At 29.5% G+C, this 10,369-nt stretch overlaps 1 protein-coding gene across 1 annotated transcript in view; it reads right to left on the reverse strand.

The window, feature by feature from the left end:
• Window positions 1-10,369, reverse strand: part of LOC105360833 (uncharacterized) — an 84,029-nt gene that overhangs the window by 4,559 nt on the left and 69,101 nt on the right. The window contains exons 5-8 of the mRNA XM_011497832.1: window positions 5,253-10,369; window positions 2,874-5,165; window positions 695-1,131; window positions 4-181 (exon numbers count right to left, since the gene is read on the reverse strand). The exon at window positions 5,253-10,369 is cut by the window's right edge and continues 877 nt beyond it. Of these exons, the coding sequence (XP_011496134.1) occupies window positions 4-181; window positions 695-1,131; window positions 2,874-5,165; window positions 5,253-10,369 (8,024 nt within the window). The remainder of the gene's footprint in view (window positions 1-3; window positions 182-694; window positions 1,132-2,873; window positions 5,166-5,252) is intronic.

Consider the following 10,369-nt stretch of genomic DNA (forward strand, 5'->3'; position numbering starts at 1 on the left):
CGGAAGAGCAACCGCGGGTTCGAACCGCTGCTCGTGTTCTTGTCTACCTTTGTTTGCAATAGTTTCCACATCTCTCTGATTTGATGGGGACTTGCTCAGCTTCTCTACGGTACTCGCTGTCATCGATGTTGGAGCTCGGGCACAGGCAAGCTCTGCTAAAAGTTTCATAGGTGTCGAGCCGCTATAAAACAAAAAATACGAGAAAATGAGATATGAAACCATATGTGCTTGATGATAAGTTATATAAATTTAAATAATAAATTTGTATTTTATGTAATACATTCACGTCTAAATTATAAAGCCATTTTAATTTAAGCGTCGACAACAAATTCTGTATTTAAGATTTAGTTTCCGAATAATCATCATATCTTTTATATACTTTATTCAAAAGGATGCATTTATCATTACTTACTCTCTTTACATCATATCATAGAAAAACAACACTATGATTTACGCTTAAGATCTCAGCAATTATAAGATAAAAATTTTACTCCAAATAGTTAATGTTTTTTATATTACAAAATATTACAAATAGTTACTATAGTTACTATAGTTACTATATTTTAATTTACTAACTATTACAATTGATTTTTACTTCATTAATAATACGTTGAAAGTGAAAGCGTTTTAAATTTATCACATTCGTTCGATAAGAATATTAAATATATAATTGAATATATGAGTGCAAACTTACTTGTGGTCGTGCTTCTCGTTGTTGTGCAGCAGGTTTGATAGTGCCTTATCCAACAGTCCAAGGCCATTGCTTACCTTGGCCTTAGCGTCATACATATAGTCCTCATAGGTCCCTTTTGGAACCTTGACACCTCCGCTACTGATGCTCCTCTGCCCGAATGACGTAGCGATCAGGCTCTCACTCTCGCGCATCCTCTGTTGTATTTTGTCCCGGAGTTTATTGTTATGCTCGAAGGCAACATCAAGGCTGTCGTCGTATCTAAGATTTTCATCGTTTGCAGGTGGCGCTTCCGCGGGACTTACCAAGCAGCTCGAATGCCCGTTGGTGTTGTTATATCGGTGATGGTGATGGTGATGATGATGGTGGTGGTGATGATGTCGCCCACGTTTCATTGGTTCGTATTCCATTTCATGGTTGTTGTACTCCTCACCGAGTAACTGAGCCCACGTAAATACGCATTTTAAAGGACCGTGCTGACCAGTTGACGTAATCTCACCGCTAATACTCTGCGGTTCATGCTTCCCCCAGGAAAAGGATTGGTACTTGACCGATTTCGCATAGTGGTAGGAGGAAAACAGAAAAATGGAAATGACATTGCCGAGATTATTTGAGGGATAAAAAATACTTATAATGGTTGATATGTACACGCGCAGCAAGTATTTAATTTTCCGTACATTCCATTGCATTATTCGGAAAAGTGAAAATTTTACAAACATAATTTAAATATTAAAAAACAACCGTAGTCACAACTTGTAAAATACTTCTGATTTATCAAATTAATATGTTAATACATATTTATGTTACATTTGATATATACAATATATTTTATGTAACATAAGATGTGTTTATAAACTCTTTTTATAGCATTATTCAATAGTAATTTTATATTATTCTTATTTGTTAATATGTTTGTAATGAATTATATTTACTGGTTTAAATTAAAATCATCAAATATTAATTATGGCTTACAGTCTTCATATTTTTGAACGAGAACTTTCAATTTTAAAGAATTTTAATATTGAACATGAGGTATAAGAAATTGAATCTATATAACTGCACAAAATAAACAAATATTAGACTGTGCCAGTAAAATTAGAAATGCACATTTTACTATATTGAACATTTTAAAAAGAGCATAATTGCAGTGTAGGGATCAAAGGTGAATTATAATAGTGGAATGAAAAATGATAAAATACGCGTCTCTGCCTTTTTGCAATAAATACCGAGAGAGATATTTTCTATATAATGTTGGATCATTAGATCCTACAAAAAATTTTCACCGAGAAATTCACATTCATCGTGTGAGAATGCAACATGTTATCATTATTAAAGTTTTAAGTAATTGCATTTAATATAATTATACAAATGCAGGCCTTCATATATTAAAACATTCATTCAAGTACTATATAGATTAAATATACTAAATGCATATGCATAGATACAATAAAATTGATCATTTCTGTCATTATTACTATAAACAGAAATTTCTTTGTGTAATACTATTTGTAATTTGTGTTTTGTGATACAATATTGTTAAAGCACTTGATTGAATAACCGTCTTATTTAAAAATTATATGTGAGATATAATAATCATATATATATATATATCTTATATTTATTAAATACTCCTGTTTTCAAGTATGCTGTCTAATACTAGTTTTATATAACTATTTGCAAGTATATAATATTTAAATAATATAAATATAATGTGTATATTATGCTTATGATATTACTTATTAGAAGAAATTCCTTCATTAAACTTAAAGTAAATATGTTAATGCTTAAATTGACAAAATTGATTAAATTAATTAAATTTGATTATAATAGTACACTATAACAGCATTAATAACAATGTAATATATTTAAGAAAATTACATTCTACTACGTAGCAAAAATGATAATCTTTTTTAACGTATAATATCAATTATTTTTTTAATTAGCTCAATAATTTAAATAAATATAGTAATTAATACTATATAATTATATATAAAATATACTATTTATTATCAGATTTCATACATACAAAAACATATGAAATTGCATATTTAAGAAAATTAATGATATCGAGAATTTATATGATTATATAATTCGATGCTAATATCTATAAAAATACTAATTTATTAAATACTTATGTAGAGATAAAAACCTCAACGAAAAAAAAGTTTGTAAAAATGATCACCTGATTAACCGACTCCAACAGACTTCCTAAGCTATTTTGACTCTCGACGTCTTTCCACCTATCCTTAGTTCCTCTGTATCCGAACGATTGCTCATCTTTTTTGTGATGATGTTGATGTTGATAAGAATCGGCTTCGGTGACCTGATCGACTGCATTATCGAGCTTGATCTTCTTAGTACCTCTGAGTTCATTTTCGCTGGTTGCTTTTAATCTCGAACAACATTCAACGAACAACTCCTCATCAAAGTTAAGCACCTTCGTTGCTTGCCTTGCTGGCTTTTCAGCACTATTCTTCTCAGTCGAGAGCATTTCAAGATCCAGCGCGTTGTCTTCTACAGCATCTGTAGGTGCGATAGTCACCATCTCTGTAGGTCCATCGACATCCTCGTGATTGGAAATGACCTGCGGAGATCTGATTAGTAATTTCTCGGTAACGAACACACTCGCAGAATTTCGTGATTTGTTCTTTTTTGGTTCCGTTCGTATATAATCATCTTCGTCATCATCGTAGCTACTTGACGACGAACATAAGGTCATATCCTTATCACTCAAACTACGTGTATATAATGGTAACATCTTGCCATTCAATTCTTTGTCTTTATATTCTCCGTATTCGTTGTTAGTATTTTCTGTTTCTAATGTTCGTAGCTTGTCTTGATCGATCATTGATTGAGAAACCTTCGACTCTTCTGATTTATCTGCAACTTTTTCAATGTCTTCGTCATTATGCTTGCATTTAGACTGCTTTAAATTGACAATTGATATCTTCGTTTCTTCGATGCTGATTTTCTTTCTTCCCTTTTTTGATTTGGGTATCGTTTGTTTTATCTCTACTAAGCATCTCTTTAAATAATCACTTTGGTTGAACTCTTCATTATTTAACTTCTCTTTCGATAAACTTATAGATTGCTCTCGATTTTTTTTTGACAACTTTTGATTTTTAACCAAACAAGTTTTTGCGGATACAGGTGAATCATTGTTAAAAGCACGAAATATAAGTTCTTCGGCTCTTTTCTTGCTCTGTCTACTTCTACAACTGGTTTCAACTGCTTTCTTAATGCCATTACTTGTTCGTAAACTCTTTCTTTTACTAGACCGCGAATTTCTAGTGAATTTTTCTGTTTCACTATCTGACGAAGTATTTTCAGATCGCGATTGCCAATCATTAAGGACTTCTTTCACTTTATCAAACTTTTCTCCGGAAAATACACGGCCAAATACACTTTTAACAATTTTATTTTTACTTTTTTGCACCTTATCGTCTTGTTTATTTCCCTCTATATCGCTTTCATCACTTATGCTGGATGGTTTATTAATTAACTTATTTGAATTATTCTTTGGTTTTCTGCCGCGACGCTTTGCTTTCTTCTCAATAAGTTTCGAAACTTTCAGAGACTTTCTATCGTCAGATAACTTATTCAATGAATTTCTTTTAAAATCTTTATGATCTTTTAATTCTGATAAAGCCTCAATATCTGTATTATTCATCTCAATCGTTCTTGTTGCAATTGAAGATTTAGTTGGATAATCTCTCAGTATCGGTTCTTGAATATTAATGACATCAACTAGTTCGATACTATTTAGTGAATTTATATTTTGTGTTTCCTCACTAGGCTGTTTTACTATTTCAGTCATCATTTCAGGATCATTAAGCAACTTTTGTATATTCATAGACATATTTGTATCTAACGAATTATCATCGCTATCAAAACCCGTCAGAATTGATACAGTATGTTCATGTTTCATGCCATGAGTGGTCTTAAAATTGTCGGTGATTAAATTAGGAAAGATCAGTTGTTGTTTTACATCAACACTAATTTTATTTATCATATCTTCTGGAAAAACTGTTATTTCAGGAAACTTTGAAGCTTCTGTAGGTACAGATGAAATATTTAATTCATTTTTATCAATCAATTTATTTTCAGAGGCTTTAATTTTTATATCAAATAGAGTATTTAATTCTGGTTTTTTCACATAATTTTTTTGTTTCAGTTCTAACATTAATCTTTCCCTTGTAAGTGTTTTTGTTTCAATAGCTTTAATGGACTTGGTAGTATTTTGTATAATTTTGTTGGCAACTCCATCGTCTGTAATATCTTTTTGTCTGTTGCTTTTAACTTTTTTAAATATCGATTTATCATTAATATGAAATTCTGGCTCTTTATTTTGTTTATGATTTTCTTTAACAGGTTCAAGTACCACTATGGGAACTTTATTACATACAGTAAAAATATTTTCTTCGGTTACAAACATTTCTTTATTAACTTTCATTTGTTTTGGTTTTCTACCCCTCTTTTTTTTTAGTGTTTCATTTTTATGTATTTCTGGAACAATTTTATCAATAATTACTTGCTTTAAATTTGAATTATTATTTTTATTTTTTTCCAATTTTGAGTTTGAAAGTAAGATCAAATTTTCATTTATTCTCTTATTTAAATCCATCTCTAAATTTAATAACTCAATATTATGTTCTTTATCCACTTTAACAAACTTTTTTTTATTTTGACTTTTACCATTATTTTTTTTTATCAAACTTTCTTTTTCACTATTAGAAATTCTAAAATCGGGAAGATTTATATTACTGTCTATTCGCTTTGATTTGGAAGTATCTTTCAATTTTTTTAACGAAATCACATTGTCATAATTATGTTGTATTATTTTGGTAAGACTAAAATTGGTTTTATCTTTCTTAGATTTTGAAAATTCAGATTTGTTTTCAACGATAGCTTCAGGTGACTCAATAAGATCGAAATCAAAATTTTCATCTTCCTTGTAACTTGGCCTCAATTGATTTCTCTTTGGACGTGAATTGTCAAAAATATTAATTTTCTTTTCAACTCCTATATTTTGATTTCTATTACGATTAGTTCGTCTAATTTCATTTCCTGTAATCTTCTTTTCGAAATGCTTTTTTGACTTATTTTCTATTTTATTGTTTATATCTATACACTTTATTGTTGTATCTTCTTTACTTACATTTTCAGATAAATCATCAATTCTTAATATTTCTTCAGTTTTATTTAAGTTTAATTCGTTTTTGGGTATACTTTCTTTTACAGAATAATTTGTAATACCAATATTATGAAGAGGAATCATTCCAACTTCTAATTGTAATTTTTTTGTTGATACAGGTGTATCTAAATCAAGATGTTCGTCTGCCAAATTTTTCTTCCTTTTTTCTTTTTTCTTTTTCGAAATTGCCTTCATTGTAGAAGCGTTTGTTTTTATGAGGTTATCAATTTCTTTTACTGGGATATATTTTTCTTTTGCGAGAGTTAAAGCTACTTCAGGAGTAACAGGACTTACCTGATCTGTAAGAACATACTCGTCATGACTCATATTTTCCGTGATTTTACAGATTTCTTCATCAAGCATCTCGTCTTCTAGTTCTTCCTCTGGTGATTTATGAATTAATGAAGGTTTAGGAATAATTGAAGTACTTATATCAATGGCCTCTATGACATTTATATCCTTTTTATCAGCTTGCATCTTGTTCAGTTCTTTAATTATTTCTTTTTCTGTTATTTCACATTCTCTATTTACAAAATCTTTTTTAATTTCTTTATTTTCCTCTTTTTCTTGTTCAACATTTTGATCTGAATCATCTGAAACAGATTCTACAGAAATTTCATATTGATTATCTTTGGAAACATCTTTATCAGTATTTATATTTATCTGTAGAATATGTGATTGTGATAGATTGTGCTTTTTTAAACTACTTTTGCGTGTAAAACTTGTTGTACAAATGTTACAAAAGAATTTTGCTATTTCTTTTGTTAATTTCTTTTTTTTTTCAACAATCAATATTTTGCCAGATTTTGTGACAACTGTAAAATTACCAGAAAGTCGTTTTTTTGGTATTTGTAAATCATAATTCAACGTTTCCTCGATTATATCAAAATTGTCATCAAAAGAGCTTGCATGAGAATTGGGTGTATATGATATTTTATCATCAAACCTATCAATTTCTGAAACACTTTCAATTTCAGTTGTATTATTAACATTTTCCATTGTATTAATTTCAGTTTCATCTTCAGAAGCTGAACTCTGTTCATCGTTTTCTTTAAAACTGGAGACTTTTTTTTCAATAACAGAAGTTTTGTCGATCTTATCATTATTTTCATTTGTAGTTTTAGTAACGATTACTACATTATCCAATACATCTATGTTATTATTTCCAGACTCTGTAGAAATATCACTATCATTAATTAATTTACTACATTCATTAGATATTAAAATATTGTTTTTGATATTCATATTTGAATTTTGTTTATTCATAGAGTTACACTCAGTTGATGAAATAGTTTTATCAAATGAATTTAATGAAACATCATTGTTCATAACTATTAAATTTGTTCTCTGTGAACGCCTACGTCTCAATGGTTGTAATTCATTAATTGGTGAAACATCAAAATCATCTGATTCTTTACTACTCACATTTATTTTATCAGGCATAAGATGCTTGCTATTCCGAGTATATCGTTTAAATGTTCGTTTTGGGATTGATTTTTCTTCTGAATCTGATAGTGATGAGTATTGATCAAAACTGTCATAGTTTACCCCTAATTTTTTATCGATCGTTTGCTTATCTATTAAACTACTTACGTTTCTTTCTAATACTTGATTATTAGAAAAAATTTCTAAGTTAAATTTTCTTCCAGAGATATGCTTTTTTGTTGGTTTCATACTCTCGGTTGATTCTGGGACTTTGAATGATTCACTTATTAAGATTGGAGGTTTTTTATAAGATTTTTGTGATTTAACAAATTTGGCACTTGTTTTTAACATTTTCTTTTGTTTTGTGATATTTTGAATTTCACTAGAGTCTTTAAATTCGGAATTTTGTACTACTTCATTATTAATATCTGCAGATTCATTTTGTTTATATGATTTTGTTTCTTGAATTATATTTGTAAGTGGTTCTTTACTGTCATTTATTTTAGGTTTAATAGTTTGGTATTCTAATAAATCATTTCCATCAACTTCATTTGTAGTTAATTCTGAAATAATCGCACTTTCGTCTTGTATAATAATTTGACAAGCATCGCTTAAATTTATTTTTATATTTTCTCTACACAGTTTTTCTCTATCTACATCAATATTAACACTATGTTCTTTTTTCTTACTATCAATTTGTTCTACTGTACAGTCAATATTATTCTTATTTTTTGTCTGCCCACTTCTCTTCTTTGTAATTTTTATTATTTCCTTTCTTTTATATTGCGGTGCTGTTGGTATAACTTCAATATTGGTATTAACATTAAATTCCATATCATCATCGGGTGTTTTTCTCTTTCCCAGTTTTATTATTTTTTGTTCGTTATTTAAAATCTGCTTTGATTTTGGTCTATCAATTAATTTCATGATATCTGCAAGGCTAATCTCTTCTTTATTTTCTTCATTTTTATCTTCGCTGTCCACAATTTTCTTTTTATTTTTCTTTGGTATATTATTCTCAAATGATCGTTTCTTAGATTTTTGTTTCTGTTGTATTTTCACTGATTTTTTGTCAGCAATATGTAATTTTGGATCTGAATCAATAATTGCAAACTCAGCTTGTTTTATCACATTACATAACGTGTCATCTTTTGCATTTAATATATTTTTAACCTGGCTATTTTCATTTACTTGGTTATTTTCGTTTTTTATAAATCTTTCTTTAGTGTCATTAATTATATCTTTTTCCAGCAACATAAGGTCTTCATCTTCTATGATTTTTTCTTGATATATGATAGTGCTTTCTGCATTATTTATTATTGTGTTTACATTTGACTTTGTATTAACCTTCTCATTACTTAAACATTCGTTTCCAATTTCTTTAAATTCTTTTGTACTATTATTTTCTTTAATTATTGATTTTATATCAAGATTATTTTGACTGTCTACTGAAATATCTTCACCTTCTGCATGACAACTATTTACATTGTCTAAAGAAACATCTTTTTGTTTAGCTATTTTTGAAACAATTTTTTCTAAAAATGATCCCTTTCCTTTCGACTTTCTTCTCGATAGATCTAAAATAATATCATTAGCTGGTTGTTCTGGATTCGTCAAATTTGATTTAGAATTTGGTTTTTCTAAAATAGAAGTAGATTCGGTTTGACTTTCTTTATAACATTGTAGATTGTAATTTTTCTGATGCTTTGTAACATCAGCCAATTCATATACATTTTCATCTATATTGAAAACCGTGATATTTGCTGTAGAGTCTAAATTACAAATTTCTGCCGATTTTTTATTATTCGCATCTAAACTAGAGGAATCATTCTCGAAAGTGAGCTCATCACTACTTTGACAAGTGTTTTCCACATTATTGTTTTCTAAATTATTGGTATCAACACTTGTTTGTACAGTCAATACTACTGTTGTATCTTGTGCATCCACTGGTACATTAACTCCTTCGGTCAAAATTCCTATAACACTATTGAGTGATCTTTTAGTAGTAACTGCTTTACTCTCTCTGCGTAATCCTCTCCACTTTTTTGGACGCACTACTTTGAATTTTGATATATTCACAATCGTTTCTAAAGAATTCTCCTTACCACTGTCCATATTTGAATTAGAAGATTCTTGCTGCAAGTGTTCCAAGTTTAAATTTTGTAAATTACTGCTGCTCTGTATAGGTTTACTTGATAAACATTCTTCTACAGGATTCAGTTTCGTAGATGTAGTGGTAGATTCTTCAGCTTCGCTTTTCAATTGTCCGTGATTATTGACTTTCTCGTTTTCTTGATTGAATAGTGGAGTTTCAAGACTTTTTATGTCTTCTGTATTATCTATAATGATGTGTTTGGTTCTGCCACGATGTTTACCAGAACCAACCTTTTTTAGCGCAACTTCGCTGATTTTTTTGTCTTCAAGATAATTCAAATGTTTTTCCGCGGTTTGGGAAGGAAATTTAACATCGACAACAGCAACAGCAACTTTACCTTCTATTTCATTAATGATCTCTTTTATATCAGCCTCTTTGTTCCTTAGTGACTTTCTAACTATTGAAACCTTTTCTTTTTTTAAAGGAAACGAGGCATCAAGTTTAGCTTCCAAATCGAATGATTTTTCCACCGAGACTGTCAATTTCTTATCTATAATCTCCTTTTGTAAGCGTTTTGATATTTTCTTTTCGCTTATTTCTTTGGGTACAGAGATTTTTTTAATTGCATTGTCACCAAAGTATTCGCTTTTTCCCTTACAATCTTTTCTAATCCTAGAATTACTTCTTGTAGTTAAACCTAATTTTTCCTTGTTATCTTCCTTGTTATCCGAAAACGGCGAAGCAGATGAACTTTTTTGACATTTTTTCGACAGTTCTACACTTATTTCCTTAGTACTTTCCTTATTGATAACCGAACGTCTTGTTTTTAGCTCCATTTTCGTCGTTAAAACAACAACTTCCGAAGATGCAATTTTTTGATTTCTAATTTTTGGCTCACATAATGACTCGGATTTTCTGCCCGAAGAGCCATCATCAGTTGCAGTCAAACTTAGTTTCGACCTCC

The sequence above is a fragment of the Ceratosolen solmsi genome, unplaced genomic scaffold (assembly GCF_000503995.2).
Source record: "Ceratosolen solmsi marchali unplaced genomic scaffold, CerSol_1.0 scaffold47, whole genome shotgun sequence".
NCBI lineage: Eukaryota > Metazoa > Arthropoda > Insecta > Hymenoptera > Agaonidae > Ceratosolen > Ceratosolen solmsi.